At 42.3% G+C, this 26,271-nt stretch overlaps 1 protein-coding gene across 1 annotated transcript; it reads left to right on the top strand.

Annotated features, from left to right (window-relative positions):
• The first annotated feature begins 1,904 nt into the window (after positions 1–1,904).
• On the top strand, positions 1,905–25,655 carry LOC110530237 (long-chain-fatty-acid--CoA ligase 3). The gene is made up of 15 exons (XM_021613133.2): positions 1,905–2,118; positions 8,344–8,887; positions 12,660–12,837; positions 12,921–13,030; positions 13,424–13,562; positions 13,904–14,054; positions 15,592–15,715; positions 15,911–15,982; positions 16,134–16,273; positions 18,108–18,280; positions 18,620–18,694; positions 18,872–19,063; positions 19,442–19,556; positions 21,045–21,202; positions 21,379–25,655. Exons 2-15 carry the CDS (start codon positions 8,525–8,527, stop codon positions 21,534–21,536), a joined length of 2,148 nt encoding a protein of 715 aa, XP_021468808.1. The 5' UTR covers positions 1,905–2,118; positions 8,344–8,524; the 3' UTR covers positions 21,537–25,655.
• Positions 25,656–26,271: the final 616 nt, after the last annotated feature.

Below are 26,271 nucleotides of genomic sequence, written 5' to 3' on the forward strand. Positions count from 1 at the left end.
TATGTGGACAACTACAAATACCTAGGTGTCTGGTTAGACTGCAAACTCTCCTTCCAGACTCACATTAAGCATCTCCAATCCAAAAATAAATCTAGAATCGGCATTCTATTTTGCAACAAAGCCTCCATCACTCATGCTGCCAAACATACCCTCGGTAAACTGACTATCCTACCGATCCTTGACTTCGGCGATGTAATTTACAAAATAGCCCCCAACACTCTACTCAGCAAACTGGATGTAGTCTATCACAGTGCCATTCGTTTTGTCACCAAAGCCCCCTATACTACCCACCACCGCGACCTGTATGCTCTCGTTGGCTGGCCCTCACTACATATTCGTCGCCAAACCCACTGGCTCCAGGTCATCCATAAGTTTTTGCTAGGTAAAGCCCCACCTTATCTCAGCTCACTGGTCACCATAGCAACACCCACCCATAGCACACGCTCCAGCAGATTTATTTCACTGGTCATCCCCTGAGCCAACACTTCCTTTGGCCGCCTTTCCTTCCAGTTCTCTGCTGCCAATGACTGGAATGAATTGCAAAAACCACTGAAGCTGGAGTCTTATATATCCCTCTCTAACTTTAAGCATCAGCTGTCAGAGCAGCTTACCTGTACCTGTACACAGCCAATCTGTAAATATCAGACCCAACTACCTCATCCCCATATTATTACTTACCCTCTTGCTCTTTTGTACCCCAGTATCTCTACTTGCACATCATCATCTGCACATCTATCAGTCCAGTGTTAATGCTAAATTGTAATTATTTCGCCTCTAGGGCCTATTTATTGCCTACCTCCCTACTCTTCTACATTTGCACACACTGTACATAGATTTTTCATTTTTTTTCCTATTGTGTTATTGTTTTGCTTTGCTTTGCTTTATCTTGGCCAGGTCGCAGTTGTAAATGAGGACTTGTTCTCAACTGTCCTACCTGGTTAAATAAAGGTACAACAAATATCATCATCGGCACATTCGGCAGGGGCTCTTTTTTTTTCGTTTTATTTTGTTTGTTCATTTTTTAATTAAAAAAAAATCTCAGTCCTTTTTTGTATTCATAATACAGATCAACAACTTACAGTGTTACATCATACAAAACAGAACGTAGGTATTAACAAGAAAATACTAAAACATACAAAACACATCAATGAAATAATAAAAGAATAAACAATTCTAGTGCAATTCTAATCACTCTGAAAAATATATAATTATAATGATTCAGGAAAATGTTATTATTGCTGTTATTCACTAGGGTTAATGTTTTAATAAGATAGTTAAATTCAATCAAAAATGAGTGCAATTTTGGTATATAATTTTGTAATTTTTGTTTGTGTATAAAGTATTTGGCAACAAGAATTTAAAAAATCACAATCATTTCACTGATCTTGTTATCATTGCAATACTAACATATTATATCCTTCATGTCAAAAACATGGGTAGTGTTCATAATGGTAAATAAGTATTCTGCAAGGTTTTCCCAAAATTATGACACAAATTTACAATCAAAGAACAAGTGAGACAGATTCTCACCTTTTTTCATAGAAAACGTCATCAACGTCATCATCAATAGCCACAAATTTGGACAACATAGAAGTATATGGATATATCTTATGTCAAATTTGAAAGTGCACTTCCTTAAATTTGTTTGGTATACAATATTTGTAAGGCCTTAACCATGCATTCTTCTAGACAATGTCAAGAATAAGCATGTTCCAGAAAATGTTTCCTCTTGGTGTAAGTTGGTTTTGTGAATGGCGAATTTGTCTTATATATTTATTACAACAAGATTTCTCAAGCCTTCCAAACGAGGCAGGAGCTCTTCCTCTGACCGCCAGTAACCCTGTTGACATCACAGCTACCTCAAGCACGCGCCACCTTCAGCGATCCAATCGCAGGCAAGCGGACTGCCTTGACAACGTTTCGTTTCCCCATCACTTCCGGGCTGATAACAAGGGCCGTTGATGCCTGCAGATTTTCATTAAAATATCTTAGTTTAATAAATACATTGGCGCCATAGCTGTGATGTTTTGGGAGTGATTTGGTCACAAAGCCTACAAATGAGGTTGGTGTATTGACGAAATTCTTCCAAGAGACGCAGGAATAGAGGATGATGAAGAGGTGAGGTTGCATTGTCTGGGCTCTCGATTCTTGCAGATGTGCTGCGATGTTAGCTAACGTTAGCTGGCTAGCAATTCTATTTTGTTGCTTGCTACCAGTAGCTCTCTCGACGGATAATCTAATGTTATTTGGTGTAATTGAAATTAGACTCAATAGGTTACTAGCTAGTGTCGGCTTGCTTTTCTCGAAACTTTTTTTTATTTTTTATTTTATTAGTTAGCTGTGTGTGTGTGTCATCCACAGCTGTAATGCCGGGCTGTTGATGCTAACGTTAGATATATTTGATAGGCACTTTCCTGTCTGGTGACGTTAGGAAGCTAGTTCACAACGGTAGTCAACGTTATCTTACTGTGGTGTTGACAAAAGGGTTTCATCATGGCATTTTGAGTGTGTTGATCTCCCCATTTATATCACGTTTTATTACACGTTATCAGGACCTGGGTAACTGTTAGTTACCTAACTATTTGGTTTGTTTGTTATATTTTTAGTTAGTGAACGTTAACTATGTACCCGTAGCATATTTAGTTAGCATAGCCTATTTTTGCATAGATATGGAAAAATTGTTCATCCAGCAATGTGGTAACGTTATTGTCTTTTGGCCTGCCACACTATCTAGCATTATAGACCCTGCTAAGTAGGACTAACTGTCCACGCCATACCGGTAACGTTGCTTTAACAACTGCGTCATGGCAACAGACAATCACAAATGTCACATGACACATGTCTGGAGACGAGCCTTTGGTGTTTCCTTTCTGGGAGAAGGAGATGGTGTGTGCTGTGCAGATAACAACGACAACTAGAATATAATGATGGTGAGAAGGCCATCGATAGAGTGAAACCTTTCAGATAGGAGGTGATGACAGATTTGGAGTCTCGTGGGTATGGGCTGACTGAACCAGTTCAGGATGTAAGGTGGTCAGATGCTTTGATTTGATTAACTTATGCCAATACTGCAATGGCACCACATTAGGCATCATTCACATCTTGTTAGTTACAAATACTTTAACTGTTGTGCAAACTGTGTTTGTTATGACACTGGTGGACAGAGTGGTGGATTCCTCCAGATGATATAACAACACATTCTCTCTCTATCTCTCTCTGTGTGTGTCTGTCTGTTTCAAGGACTCTAGGAATATTGTCTTGTCTTTACTTTGGGGTCAAGTGGAAGTAGAGTTTACACAGCAGAGGATGTCTTCTGGTTGATTGAGAGTTCTGTTTTCCAGAACCAGACTTGACCTAGACTATCCCTAACAATAACGGAACAACAACTCATTTGTTTACAATTACAGGAGTAGAACTAGCTATATGTTTACTGTGCTGTTAGGCCTACATTTCAGTTTCATAGTTCCCGTTCAGCCATGTGGTCTGCAAGCCGTTATTACTCTGCGCCGTGACTCATTTAAGTGGAGACTCAGAGTGGCCTAAAACTTGACTGGGAGATCTTTTGAGGTGTGTCCTTAAGCATTTATTAGCCTCTCCAGCCTCTCTACCATAGAGGCTGGACCTGTATTTCTGGTCTTGTTTGTCAAAGCCTTTGATGAAGAGCTGTGAGACTTTGCATTAGTGGCTGTACTAGTTTAGACTAGTCTGACTTGGTGACCTCTGTGGGTCATTCCACCTCAAAAGGGGATTTTGACACCCACCATCTCAGATTTCTGAAATAGTTTCTGTAGTTAGTAACAGATACGATTAGCATTCCAGAAACAACATTTTCTTGAAATATAATTTGATCTCTGAGAAATTAAGCTAATTGATTGCACCCAAATTGGCCATTTTAATTTATAGGATTCAGATAATATTCATATATTACATATAGTACCCAACATCCGATTTACACCAAAGTTCTTCCTACCAATGAATATACACACATCTAACGCGGATCCCCCACACCGCATGCCAATCCCACCCAACAACCAGTTTGCAGTTATCTATGTTTGACAAGTAGTATGAAACTGTGGATTGGAGTATTGCTTCTCCATACTATTTAATGTATTCCCTGTGAATCTGGTGATGTTTTTTTTCCCCTTTTCAGAGAAATTTCTAATTCAAGTCACTTGCATTATTTGCCATAAAGTAGTGTGAAAGTACAAGGTTTTGACCACTAGATGCAGCTGTTCCTGCTATACCGCAACTATTTTATCAATTGTGTTGGTCTCCTGTGTTTATTAAATTGATCACAACATTTCCTTTGTGACTTTGGCTAGAAAACCAATGGATTTGTCTCATTATGAAAATAAATGTTGTGGTCATACTCACAATTCAAGCCAGCAATTCAGTTTGTCTTAATAGCAACCTAATGCGTCAAACCAACTCTCCTTGAGTAGTCCAACAAGTGTCTGTTCTCTAAGGCTATCACTATGCAATTCTCATACAAAGACTTCTCCTTGAAGCCCAAAACTTTGATGGTGAAATGCGCTAAGGACTTCATTGTTGTGACAACACTAATAAAATAATGAATTGCATGGCAGTCTTATGTTTGTCAATACAGTTATTAGGAAACAACTCTATGTATCTGTGTCAGTCACCCATGGTATTGGGTTGGGTTTAATTCACACTACTTTCCCGAGTGGCGCAGTGGTCTAAGGCACAGCATCTCAGTGCAATAGGCGTCACTACAGAACCTGGTTCAATTCCAGACTGTATCACAACCGGCCATGATTGGGAGTCCCATAGGGCGGCGCACAATAGGTCCAGCGTCTACCGGGTTAGGGTTTGGCAGGGGTAGGCTGTCATTGTAAATAAGAGTTTGTTCTTAATTGACTTGCCTAGTTAAATAAAGGTTCAATTCAAAATACATTTTAAAAAACAACATTACAAAACACTATACAGTGTGTGTTTTCAACTATTTCCATTGAAGACCATTTGAGACCATAACATTGAGACCATTAGAACTGCTGTGGCCTAATGGTTTGCTTGTTCATCAGGACCTTTTTTGGAGGGAATAAACCACACACAAAGTGGCCATTTTCTGGACACTGATTAAGCATAAAAGGAGGACAAACTGATTTGCTTTCACGGAGGACTGGCTTGAATTGTGAGGATGGCCACACAATTTATTTTTGTCATGGGCCAAATCTATTGGTTTTCTACCCAAAGTTACAGTTGAAATGGTGTGATCTCTTTAACAAACACTGATAGCAGCAAAATGGATAAAAGAGTGTGGCTGTATGGCAGAAACAGCTGCATCTATTGGTCAAAACCTGGTGCTTTCACACTACTTTACTTTATGGTAAAGGATGCAAGCAACTTCAATAACTATTTTCTCTGAACAGGAGGAAAAAACTGATATTAGGTACTATATTTATTGAATATTATATGAATTCTATAAATTGGGTGCAATCAATTAGCTTAATTTCTCAGAGATAAAATGATATTTTAACAAAATAGTGTTGCCGTAATGCTAATCTTATCTGTTTCTAACAACAACAAAAAACGATTTCAGAACAATCTGAGATGGTGGGTGTCATGGTTTTCTGAAATTACATGGAACAAACCTGTGTCAGAGTCATAGGCTGCAAGTTTTGAAGTCAAGAATGCATGACCATTGATCAGAGTACAGTACAGTTCAGAGTTCTCCTTTGAAAGGTCATGGGTTAGTCTAGCTTCCCACACAACCTAGAAAAATGTTTTCAGGGAAGTGTGTGTGAGACAGGGCGATTCTACTTCCCTATGCTCAACTAGGGCTATAGTCTCCCTTGAGATCAATTCATTTCTTTGGAGCAACATCTATTGGGAGGAAATCTAGATCAAGTCTTGCCTGCAGTTACTATCAGCATAGTAACAAAGCTCAGTCTCAAATTGTTATCTATAACCCAATCCTAGTTGTGAATAGGGCTGTTGCGGGAACATATTACCGCCACACCGGCAGTCATGGGTCATGACCGCAGTAAAATGCCATGTGACTGAGTCACGGTATTCCCCTTTTATGCACTCTGGACATGCTTTGCTAGTACCCAGCTTGCTAACTACCTTCAGGTCCTAATGGTCTGGTATTCAGGGCTCTATTGTTCCTCCATCAGGTCCTAATGGCCTGGTTCTCAGGGCTCTATTGTTCCTCCTTCAGGTCCTAATGGCCTGGTACTCAGGGCTCTATTGTTCCTCTGTCAGGTCCTAATGGCCTGGTTCTCAGGGCTCCATTGTTCCTCCGTCATGTCCTAATGGCCTGGTACTCAGGGCTCTATTGTTCCTCTGTCAGGTCCTAATGGCCTGGTTCTCAGGGCTCTATTGTTCCTCCTTCAGGTCCTAATGGCCTGGTTCTCGGGGCTCTATTGCCCCTCCATCAGGTCCTAATGGCCTGTTATTCAGGTCTCATTTGTCCCTCCATTAGGTCCTAATGGTCTGGTACTCAGGGCTCTGTTGTTCCTCTAACCACTCTGACAGTAATGTAAGTGCAATCAAAAATCACATCAAAGACTTATCATCATAACAGTATGGTGCTTTTAAAACTCAGCTCACTGTGATTGATTTGAAGAAATGTTGTTGATGTTGTTTCAAAGCCTAACACAACGAAATGGACAGCGCTTTCTAAGGTGGTGATTCTTTCAAAACAGCCATACGCATGTTAGAGCTTATACATATGTATAGGCTTATGACCCCAAGCTCGAAAACAAACAATCAACCCTGAATTAAAATGATGATTGTGCCGTTATACAATATATAACCTACTGCATATTACGCATGGCTGAAAAACATAAAACAAAACTGATTTAAGATGTCTTTGGTGTATATAATAGGTCTAGCCTATACTCTAAAATTTAAACAAATTCTAGTAATTGCCTTTGAGTGTGGACTGTATTAATATGCATACTGGATGGACTGGTTACCTTATGCTAGGAATGGGCCAACATTCTTATTGTGGGAAGCTTGTGGAAGGCTACTCGAAACGTTTGACTCAAGTTAAACAATTTAAAGGCAATGCTACCAAATAGTAATTGAGTGAACTTCTGACCCACTGGGAATGTGATGAAATAAATAAAAGCTGAATTAAATCATTCTTTCTACTATTATTCTGACATTTCATTTGGCTACAATGGGAAATCATAGTAGTCCCAACCCACAGTTGCAGTGTAGCACTGTACAGTAGAGTACATTACAGTAGAACACAGAATAGTAAAGAAAAGTAGAGTACAGTAGAGCACACGTGTAGAGTACAGTATAATGTAATATACTCTACTGTACTGAACCATACTCTGCTTTTCTTTACTGTACTGTGTGGACTGTACTATATTGCAGGGATTGCGTTAATGCAGAATTTACCTTTTTTTCAAGCAGAACCCCCCCCCCCCCCCCACCCCTGAGAAAAACATGTTGCATTCTGAGAACGCAGGTGTATTGACCAAGACAGGTTCAATTTCAAGTTCCAACTTTTCCAACACGTTCCAAAACGTCTCTTCCATTTTCTCCAGACCACTCGCTCTCTGCCTGTCTGCGGGGGATGGTGTGGGAGATGAGGAAGTAGGGGATTAAGAGCACATTTTACGTTTAACATTTTATGTGGCTGTTTTCACACTAGTTTGTTTGCTAATGTTCGAAGCAGAGTTCGATTATTTGTTATATTGTGGTTACATCGAAGAATGAAAAAAAAAACATATTTATAATGATTTATTCAGATGAGTGTCGTGAGCTTGTCATTTTTCCTACGCACTTATAGCATTTGTATTTCAACAAAGTTGAGTACTTGCATATTGAGGCTATATTATCGTTCAGATGAATGATTATTGTATGTGAGTATAATAACACTATGTTTTCACATAGCACCCTCTTGAACTGACCCGGATTTTCCTGCATTCTAGAACACTGAGTGGACCCATGTATTTATTGTCCATTTGTTTAATTAGAGGGCAGGGGAATCTATTAAAACAGATTTTTGGCGGGTCTGTGTTTTGAAAATGCAGACTTTTGAATGCTAATGCGACCCCTGGTGTTTTTGAATTATTCTCTATTTTTTTACATAGTGGTGCAGCCCAACCACAAGGGGGCGCAGCGGCCCTCTTACGTTCTTTCGAGAGAACCCTGGTCTGATGGAGATTACACTGCTTGCCTAATTTGACTATTATTCCAAGGAGATTAGAGCCATGTAGCCTAAATTCATTGCTGGGTGGTCTAACAAATGGTACATTACTAATGTGTTTCATTTTTTTAAATGCATTTGCGCTTTCTATCCCTCCCTCCCTCTCCGCTATGCCGGTCTTCATCTCTAAAGTGTTTTCTGTTCTCTCACAACAGGCGAGCTGACTAAAACCAAGCTGTCTGTCAGTCCATCCAACAAACAGATCTATCAGAGGAACCACCAGTGCATGAGAAGGAACACAATCAGTTTTCGAAAGAAGTGTTGGGGTGTATCCCTCACACTTCCTGCCCCACCCACCTCAACTCAGACTCCACCCCGTGACCCCTGACATCCAAGATGAAACTAAAAGAGGACATGAACCCACTGCTGCTGCAGGTCTTCCGCTCGGTTGTCTGGGTCTACTCTGTCATCACCTTCCTGCCCTGGTACCTGCTCTCGGGCGCAGGAGCCAACCTAGACCGGGCGCGGCGGGTCAAGGCACGGTCAGTGAGCGGTCGCCCGGCGGGCCCTTACCGGGCGACCAACCATGAGGATGGTAGCCAGCAGAAGCTGGTGTCTTCCTTGCACCCAGGAGTGGACACCCTGGACAAGGTGATGGAGCATGGAGCGGCCAGGTTCCCAGAGAGGAACTGCCTGGGCACGAGAGAGGTGCTGAGCGAGGAGGACGAGCTCCAACCCAACGGGAAGGTCTTCAAGAAGGTGAGGAAGAGGGAGAAAAGTGGATTTAATTATCTTTCTTGATACAGTGCCTTTGGAAAGTATTCAAGACCCCTTGACTTTTTCCACATTTTGTTACGTCACAGCCTTATTTTAAAATGGATTAAATAAATACAAATCCTCAGCAATCTACACACAATAACCCATTTCTTAAAAATAGAAAACAGAAATACCTTATTTATATAAGCATTTAGACCCTTTGCTATGAGATTTGAAATTGAGCTCAGGTGCATCCTGTTTCCATTGTTCATCGTTGAGATGTTTCTACAACTTTATTGGAGTCCACCTGCAGTAAATTCAATTGATGTGACATGATTTGGAAAGTCACACACCTGTCTCTATGTAAGGTCCCACAGTTAACAGTGCGTGTCAGAGCAAAAACCAAGCCATTAGGTCGAAGCAATTGTCCGTAGAGCTCAGAGACAGCATTGTGTCGAAGCACAGATCTGGGGAAGGGTACCAATTTTTTTTGCAGCATTGAAGGTCCTAAGAACACAGTTGCCTCCATCATTTTTAAACGAAATAAGTTTGGAACCACTAGGACTCTTCCTAGAGCTGGCTGCTCAGCCAAACTGAGCAATTGGGGGAGAAGGGCCTTGGTCAGGGAGGTGACCATGAACTCGATGGTCATTCTGACAGAGCTCTAAAGTTCCTCTCTGGAGATGGGAGAACCTTCAAGAAGGACAACCATCTCTGCAGCACTCCACCAATCAGGGCTTTATGGTAGAGTGGCCAAACAGAAGCCACTCCTCAGTAAAAGCCACATGACAGCCCGCTTAGAGTTTGCCAAAAGGCACCTAAAGTCTCACAGACCATGAGAAACAAGATTCTCTGGTCTGATGAAACCAAGATTGAATTATTTTGGCCTGAATGCCAAATGTCACGTCTGGAGGAAACCTGGCACCATCCCTACGGTGAAGCATGGAAGTGGCAGCATCAGGCTGTGGGGATGTTTTTCAGCTGCAGGGACTGGGAGACTAGTCAAAACAATTTAATCAATTTTAGAACAAGGCTGTAATGTAACAAAATGTGGAAAAAGTCAAGTGGTCTGAATACTTTCCAAAGGCACTGTATAATTTGTATGGGAAAGGCCTCTTTGCTATGGTTGCAGTAGAAGGACATTAGATGACACTGTCTAACCCTGTTTGAAGGCAGCTGGTTTTTATAGGTAATTCTGGGGTAATACTGTCGTATAAGGAGACCTACCAGACATCGGTGTGTGACAGTTTAGTGGTGCGTACTTCTAGTATTAACAATGGTATTTTTATTTTTGGGGGGTCAGCTATGAAACTAGCAGACAGATGCATAATTTCTGATCCCCCTTTTTTGCCCCTACGATCCCCTACCCTGGTTGGAGGACTTGGTGGAAAAACATTACAATTTAAAATATACTGTGCCTTCAGAAAATATTCATACCCCTTTTTCCACATTTTGTTGTGTTACAGCCTTTTTTTTTTAAATTTACATTTTTTTGTCACTGGTCTACACAAATAGGGCTGCCCTCAGTTAGTCGATTAATCAGTCAATAGGCTGTTGGCCGCCCGAGATTTCTTTAGTTAAGTTTTTTTATTGTGCACAAGACACCCGTCTGTTTCTCACCTGCCTCAGTGGATTAGTCCTTTGCGGAGGCCACGGGGATGGCACAATCCATCACTCTAAGATGCTACTGAAATTGTGTATGGTTATATTATGTATGAATAATCATGCATCACTAATAAATATAATATTATTTGGTAACAAATGCGCCTCTCCCACATTGAATAGTGGTTGCTGTCCGCGGTTCTGAAACATAATCTTCAGTGCCTCGTTGAATTGGCGCCTTTCCCTATATGTTTCTTTGTGCATAATAGCAAAATTATCCAGCATATTGGTGTTGAGAACAATGTGACGGAGGCAGCAGCGGTGTGAGGAGACGGGAAAACAACCCTAGCCTTAATTGTCTAAATTCAGGAGAGAGGAAACCCCAACCTGATTAGGTATATAATCAATAGCCTAACTGTTTAATGTGCCTGGCTTTATAAATCATCCATATATACATACTAAAGTATGTTGACAGCCCTTCAAATTAGTGCATTCGGCTATTTCAGCAACACTCATTGCTGACAGGTGTATAAAATCGAGCACACCGCCATGCAATCTCCATAGGTAAACATTGGCAGTAGAAGGGCCTTACTGAAGAGCTCAGTGACTTTCAACGTGACATCATCATAGGATGCCACCCTTTCCAACAATACAGTTCGTTAAATGTCTGCCCTGCTTGAGCTTCTCCGGTTAACTGTAAGTGCTGTTATTGTAAGGTGGAAATGTCTAGGATCAACAACGGCTCAGCCGTGAAGTGGTAGGCCATACAAGCACACAGCGGGATTGGCGAGTGCTGAAGCGCGTTGTGAATAAAAATGATTTGTTCTCGGGTGCAACACTCACTACCAAGTTCCAAACTGCCTCTGGAAGCAACATCAGGACAATAACTGTTTGTCAGGAGCCAAATCTGGTTTTGTTTAGTAGCCTACTGATTCTGTTAGCGCCAATCATTGCTATGCTGCATCACCAATCTTATTTTATTGCTATGCTGTAATAAAGGCTTTTAATTTATTTTATTTTTTAAACAAACTCTGTTATTACTTACCATTTATTTAGTGTTTATACTGTTCCAAATAATCAGAAAATAGTAATAATAATAATAATGTAATCTAACAGCACCTGTTTGGCACACATAGGCCTAATATTCACACAGTGCTGGCTACAATATACCCCCCCTTTTCTGGATCTCCAGTAGTTTTCACAGCTAAATCACATGTCTTCCACACATCTAACTTCCCCTTTCCCTCCTGAGCAACCAGCAAACATTCCCCCATTTCAAGTTTCATTTTCAGGTCTTCCGCATCCATTTTGCTGTGTTCAGAGTTTATAACCAATTTTGTAATGTGAAACATTATAACCATGTTTCACGTAAAGACGGCAAGAGTTTAGGGAATGTTTTTTCCTAAACAAATGTGGGATTTGGGTAACAACTTTTCAGTCAGAGAATCAAGTAAGAAACTAAATGGCTGTAATGATGGTGCAGCTCGATAAACGCTTGCTGTGCTGTGGTGCTTGTTCACTGCAGCAAGGAGGGGAGAGAGAGCGACAACCTTACTCAGTCACACAGGCACTCGCTGTCATTTCATTTCTTTAACACCACGTGGCCATCGGTTTCCCTCTTTGAGTCATTAGTGTGTCTTAATTATTTAATCAAACGATGTGACTAACGCATCAGACAAGCTTATTCAAACACATAGGTGGTGTCTATGGAAAAATGCATGCATTTCAAATGTAGACCGATAGACCGACGACTCTCGCTCGACAAAGGTTTTTCTTAGCTGGGGAGAACAAGTATTTGATACACTGCCGATTTGGCAGGTTTTCCTACCTACAAAGCAACTGTGAGAGACGGAATCTAAAACAAAAATCCAGAAAATCACATTGTATGATTTTTAAGTAATTAATTTGCCTTTTATTGCATGACATAAGTATTTGATCACCTACCAACCAGTAAGAATTCCGGCTCTCACAGACCTGTTAGTTTTTTTTTAAAGAAGCCCTCCTCCTGAAAATGGATGTCGTACGAGGAGGCTTACCAAGCAGCAGTATATTAGTGTAAACACTAGGTTATCTCTAGGTGATCCTGGGGGAGTATCAGTGGATGTCGTATGAGGAGACCTACCAAGCAGCAGTATATTAGTGTTAACAGTGTATGTGGTTGTGTTATCTCTAGGTGATCCTGGGGGAGTATCAGTGGATGTCGTATGAGGAGACCTATCAGGCAGCAGTGTGTTTTGGCAGTGGGCTGGCCGCGCTGGGCCAGAGACCTCAGTGTAACATCGCCATCTTCTGTGAGACCAGGGCCGAGTGGATGATAGCAGCACAGGCCTGCTTCATATACAACTTCCCATGTGAGTGTTTATGTTAGACAGTAGCACACTATAGACAAACACACACAATGAATCTCTAACTCCAGTCTGTGTCATTCTGACAGTGGTGACGTTGTACTCTACTCTGGGCGGAGCGGCCATTGCCCACGGTTTGAACGAGACTGAGATCACCCACATCATCACCAGCAAAGACCTGCTACACAGCCGTCTCAAGGTCAGCTCTGCTCGCCTTGTCCTGATCACGTCCTGCAATGCCATATGAGACAGTACACACTCCAGCCAGATAATACCATTTTCCCACATTTTAAATAGTCTTGCCTCTCTCTCTATATATATATATATATATATATATTGGAACAGTTACCCACTTACAGTACTTGAGCAGACAGTCTAAGTGTTGACAGTCAGTGTGTTTGAGGGGATCCGTTTGTACAAGGCAATGCGTAGAATTGCTAGTCTTAATGGCATGATGAGCAGTTATTTGGAGTGCGAGATGATTTGTAGATCATAGACTACATTGATTCTATGCAGTCCGAATGCAATCTCCAGTCAATAGCTACTTTCTCTCCCCCTCTCTCCTCCCTCTCATCCTGCCATCTCCTCCCAGGACATTCTGTTGGAGGTGCCTCGGCTGCAGCACATCATCGTGGTGGACAGTAAGCCAACCAGTTGGCCCGGCTTCCCCCGCGGCATCATGGTCCACAACATGGATGCCGTGCAAGAGCTGGGCTCCAGACCCGACAACAGTAAGGAGGGAGAGCGTGGGTGTGTGAGGGGCGTGTGTGTTTGGGTCTACGTGTTGTCTGACTTGGTACAGTACTTCTGCCCTGTGGTCTTAGCAACTCAAATGTAATCTGACTTCCAGAATCATAGTTTTCTATACCTGAATAGCCATCTCTGTCATATCCTATCAGATTGTATTAGCCCTGTGCTATGTGCATGCCCTCTCTTGAAAGAAAGATCGATAGCCGTTCTCTGATGCCCCCGCATTGTTCAATGTTCTGACCCAAAAGTCTCTTTGTGTGACTTCTTTAACGTCCCTGCTGCCTCTCTCTCTCCCTCTATCTCTCTCTGCGCGCGTCTGTAGTGGCGGTGGCGCGCCGGCGGCCCGTGCCCTCTGACATCGCTGTCATCATGTACACCAGCGGCTCCACGGGCATCCCCAAGGGCGTCATGATCTCCCATAGCAACATCATCGCGGGCGTCACAGGCATGGCAGAGCGCATCCCAGACCTGGAGTACGTACAGAGAACTATGGTGTCTTCTAGATTGACTGCTAATTGTTTTTGACTTTTCGCTCTCTCACTGCCACTCTTTCCCCCCCTGTGTGCCCTGATCACTGTTTTTCTCCTTTTCTCTTTTCCTCATTACTCTGTTTTCACTGTCTCTCTCTCTCTCTTTCTATCTGCCACCATTTGCCCTACAGAATGTAAACGTATCTCTTTCTTTCTCTCTCATCTCATGAATATCTCTGAGTGTCCTGCTCTTCATCTTCTCTTCTCTTCTCTATATTAGTACCAGTCAAAGTTTGGACACCTCCTCATTCAAGGGTTATTTTCTACATTGTAAAATAATAGTTAAGGGATAAAAACGATGAAATAACACATGGAATCATGTAGTAAGAAAAAAAGTGTTAAACAAATCAAAATATATTTTATATTTGAGATTCTTCAAAGTATCCTTGATGACAGCTTTGCACTCTCTTGGGCTTTCTCTCAACCTGCTTCTTGAGGAATGTTTTTCCAACAGTCTTGAAGGAGTTCCCACATAAGCTGGGCACTTGTTGACTGCTTTTCCTTCAGTGTGCCTTGAATTTGAAATAAATCACCACAGCGTCACCAGCAAGCACCATCACACCACCTCCTCAATGCTTCACGGTGGGAACCACACATGCAGAGATCATCCGTTCACCTACTCTGCGTCTCACAAAGACATAGCGGTTGGAACCAAAAATCTCAAATTTGGACTCATCAGACTAATGTCCATTGCTCGTGTTTCTTGGCCCAAGCAAGTCTCTTCTTCTTATTTGGTTTCCTTTAATAGTGGTTTATTTGCAGCAATTTGACCATGAAGGCCTGATTCACGCAGTCTTATCTGAACAGTTGGTGTTGAGATGTCTGTTACTTGAACTCTGTGAAGCACTTATTTGGACTGCAATTTCTGAGGCTGGTAACTATAATGAACTTATCCTCTGCAGCAGAGGTAACTCTGGGTCTTCCATTCCTGTGGTGGTCCTCATGAGAGCCAGTTTCATCATAGCGCTTGATGGTTTTTGCGACTGCACTTTCAAAGTTCTTGAAATTTTCCACATTGACTGACCTTCATGTCTTAAAGTAATGATGGACTGTCATTTCTCTTTGCTTATTTGACCTGTTCTTGACATAATATGGACTTGGTCTTTTACCAAATAGGGCTATCTTCTATATATATCTTCTATATATATTCTATATACCACCCTTACCTTGTCACAACACAACTGATTGGATCAAATGCATTAAGAAGGAAAGAAAGACACACCTGCTAATTGAAATGCATTCTAGGGGACTAAAGCTGGTTGAGAGAATGCCAAGAGCGTGCAAAGCTGTCAAGGCAAAGGCTGGCTACTTTGAAGAATCTCAAATATGAAATATATTTTGATTTGTTTAACACATTTGGTATTTGGTTACTACATGATGGTATTTGGTTACTACATGATTCCATATATATATATATATATATAGTTTCTGTATGTTTGGCAGTTGAATAAAAATGTTTTTGTTGTTTCCATTCGTGCAGTGAGACAGACACCTACATTGGGTACCTGCCACTGGCCCATGTTCTGGAGCTGAGTGCAGAGATGGTGTGTATCTCTCACGGCTGTTGCATCGGATACTCCTCCCCACAGACGCTAGCAGACCAGGTGAACACACACACACACACACACACACACACACACACACACACACACACAGAGCGAGACAGTAAACCAAGGCTCAACAACACATGCGGTATGTAGGAACCCTCTATTGGACATCCTCCTCTATTATAGAACAGACCTAGCTGTGCTCTACTCCTAGTCTGATCCATCTCTCTCCTCTCTTCTCTTCCTCCCCAGTCGACTAAGATTAAGAAGGGCAGTAAAGGAGACACCAGTGTTCTAAAACCTACACTCATGGCTGCTGTACCGGTAAGCACTAAAGCCACCGTAGAATATATATATATATATATATATATAAGCAGTTAATATTTTTGTAAGATACGCACATATTTCATTTTATTTTATTTGAAGTGGTGTTTTGTCCTCTTTCCTTCTCTGTCCCTCGTTCTCCCTCCTGTAGGAGATCATGGATCGGATCTATAAGAATGTGATGACCAAGGTGGAGGAGATGAGCAGTGTGCAGAGAACCCTCTTTGTGTTGGCCTACAACTACAAGATGGAACAGATCACCAAGGGCTACAAGACCCCGCTCTGTGACAGGTAATACACACACCTGTAACACACACACACACACAGTCAATGGGTAATGATTGATAGAGAGTCTCCAGGAGGTTGAACTAGGTCTGTGGCGGCCATGACATTTTTTCAGCCAGTTATTGTCTTGCAAAAGACTGCCGGTCTCACGGTAATTGACCGTTAATAAACATAAACATGTTTAGCTTCTCCAGGCCTTCACACATACACGCTGCTGATGTGTCTTTGGAATCTACATTTTTAACAAGTCTATAAATCAATTGAATATACACCATCACCATAAATCCATGATTTATTTTAGGTAGGTCTAAAGAAACATGATATGAAGAAAATGTATTTCTGAAGAACAGAATATGTGTTGGTCTACTGTATGTTATCCTGTTGGCTGTAGGCTTGTTGGTTTAGCTGACAAGTTATGCTCATAAGTCCCATGCCATTATTTTATATTATATGATTTTATAGTAAGAAGAATATAATTGAACTGAGCTGAATAAAATAGAAAGGATATTTTTCCCTTTCCAGAGCGAGTGCGCAGATGAAAGTGGCTCTGTTGAGCGTAAAAGTGATCATTTGAAACGGGTCCTATACGCTAGATTGAGTAATTTGGCAACTTGTGAGAGATACAAACCTTAGAATGTCTTCTAAATCAAAACATGTAATGGGGCCTCATGGACCGGCTAAAGGCTGTTGGTGATTTAAGAACGTCGCAAAGAAAAGCTTGCGCTCTGTTCCTTGCCTCAGGCTGCACAGACCGTTCTCTCATCAAGTGATCATATTATCACCCATCAGACTATTCTCAGTGTAATATTGTCTTTACTAATATATTACATGAGTTAATATTTAGAATGGCCACTTATCAAATGGGCAGGAAGAAAAAAAGACTATGCACACGAACAGCGACTGGAGGCCGCTTTCCCCCCTGTTGGTTGGGGTAGGCTACTGCTGTTATTTCACTCCAGGCATCAACCACTGTTTGAGGAGCATGCAGCCTCTCACTTCATGACAGGTGATATTCCGCCCATACTCTCTATGCCATGGGCTCTCCAACCCTGTTCCTGCAGCTACCCAGGGCTTAATTTAGGAAACCTAGTGAAATCTGTTTGAGAACATTGAAAATAACATGTTTTCACAATGAAATATAGAGTGTTTAATTAAACTGTCGACAGCCCCTCTCTCTGCGCGCTTGAGAAAGGAGAGAGGGGCGGAGATGGAAACGCACGGTTCTGAGATATTCTGTAGCTGAAGGTAATGTATCACCCAAGAAAATCTCTCTTACTAGGCTATTCAAAATCAAATATAAATTCACTATTGTAGGTGAACTGTAATCTGCGCTGCACAATCAATGCACCAACAGCATTGCCTAGGCCTCTATGTTCTTTCCCCAGACTCATGGATAGAAATGTTGGAGCATAGCACAAGGTAACCAGTCCATCCAGTATGCATATTAATACAGTCTACAATCAAAGGCAATTACTAGAATTTGTTTATTTTTTTAATATAGGTTAGACCAATTAAAGAAGTTTTAAATCATTTCTTAAAATGTTTTTCTGCGGTGCGTAATATGCGGTAAGCTATGTATTGTATACTGAATGTCATAATCATTATTTTAATTCTGGGTTTTTTTCAGGCTTGGGCTCATATATAGGCATATGCAATAATGCAACGCAACAGCCTTAATGGAGACTCGCACACCGACATTCTCGATATTGCTGTGGCCGGTGCCTGCGTTAAACAGAAACCTAAGGTTCACACAGAGGTTATTATGAATGACTTGTTGTTTACCTTGGTGTTATTCTCATCCTCTGACTCACTGTCATCCTCTTTCCTTCTCTCTCTCCAGTCTTGTGTTTAGGAAAGTGCGCTCGTTGCTGGGGGGTCACATGAGGGTGCTGTTGTCAGGCGGAGCGCCCCTCTCCGCTGCCACCCAGCGCTTCATGAACATCTGTCTCTGCTGTCCCGTGGGCCAGGGCTACGGCCTCACCGAGACCTGCGGAGCTGGCACCATCAGCGAGAGTAAGAGAGCGGGAAGGAGAGAGGGAAGGGAGGGAATGAGTAAGGGGGATGGAACGGAGTCAAGAGGGTGGGAAGGAGGAAGTCAGCCGGGGCTACTGCCTCACCGAGACCTGCGGAGCTGGCACCATCAGCGAGAGAGAGAGAGGGTGAGGGAGGGTGGATGGAGGCGGTAGGTCCAAGAAGAAGGGAGGGAGGGTAAAAGAGAAGGAAATGTGTAGACTGCTTTCTGATGGAAGAGAGGAATGGGGGGCACAATAGAGAAAGCCAGGTGATTGCACACAGTAATGTGATATGCTATGTTGTTCTCACGTGTATTATTTTCCTCTCTCTATTTGTCAGTGTGGGACTACAGCACAGGCCGGGTCGGCGCTCCTCTGATCTGCTCCGAGATCACCCTCAAGGACTGGGAGGAGGGTGAGTCCCTCCGTAGCACTGTGACTGCAGAATCGGTGATATTAGGGGGAGGGCTGGGAGGGTGGCGGTGAGTGGGGTTGGGGGCTAGGGTGGATGAAAGTTATATTGGAAGGGATGGACGTGGGGCTGAAGATGCTTTGGGCATAGACCGCGTCCTCTTCTCCTGATCTTCTCCAGGCGGTTACTACAGCACAGACAAGCCACACCCGAGAGGGGAGATTGTAATCGGCGGGCCCAACGTGACTATGGGTTACTACAAGAACGAGGTGAAGAACCGCGAGGACTTCTTCGTGGACAGCAACGGCCAGCGCTGGTTCTGTACAGGAGACATCGGGGAGTTTCACCCAGACGGGTGTCTCAAGATTATCGGTGAGCATCCCAGAAAAAATAGCCGTTTTTAGAGAGAGCCCTATGATATGTTGTCTGTCTATCTGTGGATTTAAATACATACGAGTCAGGATGAAAGCGCCAGATCCTCCAAATTTTTCCCGGGTGAACTAACAATGCATACCAGTACAGTTAACTGAGGGTGACCTTGTGGTTAAGGTCACCACCCTTGTCTGCGTGGACACGAATCTACCAGCCATACTCCTCCCCTTCTCTCTGTATCCACTTCACTTCATACTCGTCTCTGTTAAAAACAATCACATATGAAAGGATTCACGTATATAAACGACAGATAAATTCCTCCCAAAGGCAGATGTATATAAATCTACCTTAGCAATCATTTGTGTTCCTTCTGTGTAGATCGTAAGAAGGATCTGGTGAAGCTCCAGGCTGGGGAGTATGTGTCTCTGGGGAAGGTGGAGGCCATGCTGAAGAACTGCCCTTTCGTAGACAACATCTGCGCCTACGCAAACAGGTAACAATGCACATATGATATACCGCTCGGGTGACAGGAGTCTCTTTATAACCCTTGAGTGTACAAAACATTAAGAACACCTTGCTAGAAAGTGTCACTCAGAGATGCCGGCCCATGTTGACTCCAATGCTTCCTGCAGTTGTGTCAAGTTGGCTGGTGGTCCTTTGGGTGGTGGACCATTCTTGATACACACGGGAAACTGTTGAGTGTGAAAAACCCTGCAGCGTTGCAGTTCTCAAATCAAGTTGTATCAGTCACATGCGCCGAATACAACAGTGAAATGCTTACTTACAAGCCCCTAACCAACAATGAAGTTTAAAAAATACAAATAAGTATAAGAAATAAAAGTAACAGTCATTAAAGAGCAGCAGTAAAAAAACGATCGCGAGACTATATACAGGGGGCACTGGTTAGTCATGGTAATTGAGGTAATATGTACATGTAGGTAGAGTTATTAAAGTGACTATGCATAGATAATAACAGAGAGTAGCAGCAGTGTAAAAGAGGGGGGGCAATGCAAATATTCTGGGTAGCCATTTGATTAGATGTTCTGGAGTCTTATGGCTTGGGGGTAGAAGCTGTTTAGAAGCCTCTTGGACCTAGACTTGTCGCTCTGGCATCGCTTGCCGTGCGGTAGCAGAGAGAACAGTCTATGACTAGGGTGCTGGAGTCTTTGAAAATGTTTAGGGCCTTCCTCTGACACCGCCTGGTATAGAGGTCCTGGATGGCAGGAAGCTTGGCCCCAGTGATGTACTGGGCTGTTCGCACTACCCTCTGTAGTGTCTTGGAGGCTGAGCAGTGGCCATACCAGGCAGTGATGCAACCAGTCAGGGTGCTCTCGATGGTGCAGCTGTGGAGCCTTTTAAGGATCTGAGGACCCATGCCAAATCTTTTCAGTCTCCTGAGAGAACTGTTTTGTCGTGCCCTGTTCACTACACAAAACGGTGCCTCTGGCACCTACTACCATACCCCGTTCAAAGGCACTTAAATATTCACCCCCTGAATGGCACACAGACACAATCAATGTCTCAAGGCTTAAAAATCCTTCTTAACCTGTCTCCTCCCCTTCACCTACACGATGAAGTGTATTTAACAGGTGACATCAATAAGGGATCATAGCTTTCACCTGGTCAGTCTGTCAAGAAAAGAGCAAGTGTTCTTAATGTTTTGTACACTCAGTACAAAACGTTGATTGTCTGTTTCTCCTTGTCAACTTGTTCTGTCTCTAGTCACAATGTCTCCATCTGCTGTCTGTGTCACCCACTTTCTACCTCTCTCCTGTCTCTCTTTGTCTTTCTGACTCATTGCTCTCTCTATCCTTCATCCTATTCTGGCCTGTCTTTCTCTCTCCATCTTTGTCTTTCATTATAATAATAACTAGAATGATGATGATGATAATATAAAAAGGAATTATACAAATCAACTGTGTTTTCTAAATAAAACAATAACACTATTATCTCTCCATTTCCTTAACTCTCTCCGTCCCAGTGACCAGTCGTACGTGATTGGCTTCGTGGTGCCCAATCAGAAGCAGTTAATGGCGCTGGCAGAGCAGCGAGGGTTACGGGGCAGCTGGGAGGAGATCTGTAACAACCCTGACATGGAGAGAGACGTTCTCCACATCATCACAGAGGCCGCTCTGTCAGGTAGGACCGAGGGATGGAGAAGACGATGAGAGACGGGTGGAGGGAGGAATAGAGATTTCTGGTTGTAACATATGAGTACTGTTTCTCCATCTTTTTGGCCCTAGCGTTGAATAGCATTTCTCAACCCCAGCCCATGCATTGGTCTCTAAAGTCCGGTGTTGTTTCTCCCCCCACAGCCAAACTGGAGCGCTTTGAGATTCCGAGGAAGATCCGTCTGAGTGCAGAGCCTTGGACACCGGAGACTGGCCTGGTGACCGACGCATTCAAACTCAAACGCAAGGAGCTCAAATCACACTATCAGGAAGACATCGAGAGAATGTACGGTGGCAAGTAACACACACGCACACACAGGCATACGCAAGGAATCTAACACACGCTATCTAGATGACATGAAAACTGGAGAGAATGTACGGCGGCAAGTTACACACAAACAGACACAGCCCCCCACCCCCCCACCTTCCCAAGACAGAGGGGCCAAGCCAGTTGGAGGAGCATCAGTTGCTTGTCTTCGTCAAAAGTTTTTCGGGGTCTGTGTGTTGCTATGACGACGCTGGCATCATGGCGTGACTCGGCCGTGACACGGAAAATGACACGTTAATCTTGTCCCGCTCCTCTCCTCCTTTTCTCCTTCCCTTCTCTCTCCTATCCTCCATCTAGCATGTTCTTCGGCCTCTGTGTGTAGTCCAGACACCTGATAGTAGAAAGGATGTTTTTTTTTGTGTGAATGTGGCCTGGATCGTGTTCATTAGGCATCAAACGGAAGAAAACTGACTGAAACAGGGAGGGACTACCTGAACTTGTCCAACAAGAAACGTTTTGCTATGTTGTGCACTAATGAATACGACTCTGAAAAATGAGGCCCTTCGGTTTAAACGTTCCACATCCAGGTTTGAATCTATGCAGGGATCCCTTTTATTGTATAAATGTTTTGGGATGTGGTGATGTTTTGTTCATGTTTCGTTGTCTTTCTTTTTTTAACGTAATCGGTTTGTCTTGGTTCGTTTCCGAAACCTATTCGATGAACATCTTGTGTCTGAGAGAAATTAGTGTTTTGCGAAACCATAAGATTTTTGTAACGCAACTCGCATTTTTTATTTGCTTTCCTTATTTCTTGTTTTTTTCTGAATGGTTTGTTTCTCATTTATCTGTTACCAAACTCACATTTCCCTCGTCTGCCTCTAGGTCCTGAAGGTTGCTTCTATTCTATGGAAGAGTATGTGTTTACTGACTTGACTAGATTAAGTCCTATGTCACTCTGTTACAGAGTGCCAGTGATGGAATCTCCTCCCTGCTCTGTGCCCATGTGTGGCTACGGGCTGATGTGATGTGCCTGGGTTGGCTGGTGGAACCTGTTTCTCGTAATGTAGCCTGATCCTGGATCGGTTTTTACTTTAGCCACCTCCTCTTGACTATTTGTGAGATGTCATGAGTTGACCCAGGCAAGAAATTATCTGGGACCAGGTAAGTAATGATGGGGGGGGGGGGGGGGCTACGGGGAAGTAGGATGCAGTTGCCCTGTAAAGCTGATCGAAGTTTAGTTTCTCTTCCCTGTGGTTGAGGCTAGGATGGGGAGAGGACAAGCTGAACCTTGATCTGTGCCTAAAGGGCAACTTCTCAGCACGCGACACCAATCCTACTGTGTCACTTAACCAGTAGGAGGCCGTCTCTGCCACTGGTTCATCTTTGAAACATAATCTGTATAGTAATGTCCAAATTTACAGGGGTGTGTATGTGTGATTTGTGCTGATGTTTGTGTGTGTGTGTGTGTGTGTGTGTGTGTGTGTGTGTGTGTGTGTGTGCGCGCGTTCGTTCTCTGACCGTGAGCTTGTTCCAAGTTCCCTATGTCTCTGTGAAGCCCGCTGCATGCCAACCCCACCTGACCTGTAGAAGTCTGTTACCTTTCAATGTTTCCTCCAGCAAAACGATGTTACATACACAGTGTCCTGCTAAACCAGGTCTGTGGCTCCATAAACCATGTTATCACCTGGACGATCTGGTTCCATAAAACCACGTAGATTGTCTTTATTGACATTGTGTACCGCATGGACGTCTCCTAAGAGAGCCAATGGCTCCCAGTCCAGATCTGTAGCCGTTTGCCTTTTTTTAGTTGCTCTTCGGCAGACTGTGTGTGTGTGTGTCATCCAACGGTAGTCCTATCTACCCCGATATCCCTGTTCGTATTACAGGAATGCATTGTCCTATTTCTTTGTCATAGCTCTAGTTACTGTTGCTATTATTGATGAAATATGAAATGCAGATTGAATGTGCAATATTTATACGAAATACAAATTCTAAAACCTAAAGTATGTAAAGGAAAAATGCACAGAGAGAGCGAGCCCCTTCACAGTGTATGAATGTGTGGGTGCGGGGCCTGTCTCTTTCCAATTAAATGTACAAAGAGAACCTGGAGGACAGGCGGACGGACAGAAAACATTGTTGTAGAAGTAGTAACATATAGCCTCTTTACGGTGTGATATTAGTGCCAACAGAAATGTAATCTGAATTCAATCATCTTGAATTCATTCAGATTTGTCGGCAGTAATATGACTCTATACTTATTTTTCTGTATTGTGAAAGTACTGTACCAATTATAGTAATGAAGACTAATATTTTGGCCTTGTAAAAGAAAAATACAATGGTGAAGAATAAGGCACTACAGGTGAACAGATGTATGTCTCCGGGAAGTTATTTGGGTTGCATGATTCCTTGTGAATGCACTATATACATTTGTGACGTATAATGTATTCAGAAATAAAGTCCAAGATGAAAAGTCATGTGGGCAATTCCATATGAGATTTGCTCAGAGATATGTCATCCTTGGAAAGGTACTTTGGGGTAAGGAGGTTTGGCATACCTTTTTAAAGTTGAAATCATTGATTTAAAAGTTGGAAAGTTCATGACATTTTTGCTTTGCCCCAGGCCTTTTGAAGATATGACCCATTTTATACATTAATGGACGTTATAGGACATAACCAACTGTGCAAATCACCAGCAGAGGGAGTTCTGGATCCGTTCCCACGTGAACTGTGTTGTAGATGCTCCAAAAAGAGATCATCATTTCAAAAGTAGCAGAGCGACCACTCTGGAAATGTTATGTACTTGTAGAGTATATTGTTTTTAAACCATTTCCAATACTGAACAAAATTCAAAAAGGGGACTTTTTGAGACATTTACGATAAGGCCCGGGTAAGGCCAAAATTTCACACATTTCCCAACTTTTAAATGAGTTATTTCTCAATAATTATTTTGGGTACAGATGTCAATGGTATTCCAGACAAAATGAAGTTTTTATTGATTTCATTTCAGGAAGATTAAAAGCATCATAAATGTCTCTGGGCCAATCTCGTTTGGAATTCCACGTACATTAAAGGCTGCCATAAATGTATTGTCTGCAAATGAATTACTGTGTATGAGCAATGTACAGTATATACCGTAGAAGAAGAACGGCTTGGATATTTAGCACAAGGGATATTTCAGCATTTGAAAAGGACCCTCGGTTTTGGGAAGTAGTCCAAAACACTGATAATGTTATGAACGAGGAACCCAGGTGCAGGCTGGTTCCCGTTCTTCTTACAGTTCCTGATATTTCATTGGTTCTTTGTATTCAATTTACCAACCAATGTCTGTCCAGTCTGCTGCTTTGCTATCCCATACCAGGCCACAATTGGTTAAGAAGATTTGTTCATAGGAATATACAAAGTGCTGTATCTTGAGTGTTTCTCTGAGGTTATACGCACAGACATATACACATACATACACACACGCCTACATACACTACCATTCAATGGTTTAGGGTCACTGAGAAATTTCCTTTTTTTTTGCAAGAAAAGCAAAATATTTTGTTTATTAAAATAACATAAAATTGATCAGAAATACAGTGTAGACATTGTTAATGTTGTAAATGTCTATGGTAGCTGGAAACGGCAGATTTTATATGGAATATCTACATAGCCGTACAGAGGCCCATTATCAGCAACCATCACTCCTGTGTTACAATGACATGTTGTGTTAGCTAATCCAAGTTTATTGTTTTAAAAGGCGAATTGATCACGGTAGTGTACATACCTACATACCTACATTACATGTCTTAGTAGTGAAGTCATCCACTTTAACTACTGATGTACCTAAAGACAAGGAACAAAGTTTGGTGTACAGATTAATTTGACCTCTCGCATTGTTTCTCATAGTAAATATGTTGGAAGGGGAGGGGTTAATATGATCAAATTTCCTAAAGATATACCAGTTGTGCAGGTGTAAAACCTCATTTAAACCTATTTGGTCTTTGTTGTTCACCAGTTTTTTGGGGTGGGTCTTTTTCCTTCTCGTTTAGCGTGGGTTACTGGCCTTGTGACATCATGGGCTGTTTGCAAATGTTTCCTTCCTTATTTATTGGTAATTTGGCCTTGGAAAATTGTCATGAAAATAAAAGTTGTGATTGGTCTAAAAATGCCCATATGTTCATTCTGTTTCATTCATGGATTATATTGATTCTTGTTAACGTGGATATGCCTTTTTTTGAATTAGAATGATTTTGATCTGTCTGTGAGTGTATGTATAACATTCCAGACAGTGCTGGCTAACACAACGGCTTAATTCGAATCGTGTCCCGAAGCGTGTTATATGGCAACGAAGCCAAGGTGTGTATGGAGTTACTGTGGGGTGTGTGGGATACCAGCTGGCGTGAGAGGGACTGGCTGGGGTAAAGGAGTCTGTAACAGGAACATTCTCTGAGCATTAAGGAGCTGAGACAGAGGCCCTCTTCCTCTGAGATAAAAAAAAAAGGACACTCAGAGTTCCCTCCCTACCAATTCAAAGGGCTTTATTGGCATGGGAAACGTGTATATTGCCAAAGCAAATTTAAATAGATAATAAACAAAAGGGAAAAACAAATGAACAGTAAACATTACTCAGTTTCAAAAGAATAGAGCCATTTCAAATGTTATGACGATGTACAGTGTTGTAACAATGTGCAAATAGTTGAAGTACGAAAGGGGAAAATACAAATAAATATAATTTTGTATTTACAGTAGAGTTTGTGCTTCACTTTCCTTGTGGCAACAGGTCACAAA

The sequence above is a fragment of the Oncorhynchus mykiss genome, chromosome 8, assembly GCF_013265735.2.
Source record: "Oncorhynchus mykiss isolate Arlee chromosome 8, USDA_OmykA_1.1, whole genome shotgun sequence".
Classification (NCBI taxonomy): Eukaryota; Metazoa; Chordata; class Actinopteri; order Salmoniformes; family Salmonidae; genus Oncorhynchus; species Oncorhynchus mykiss.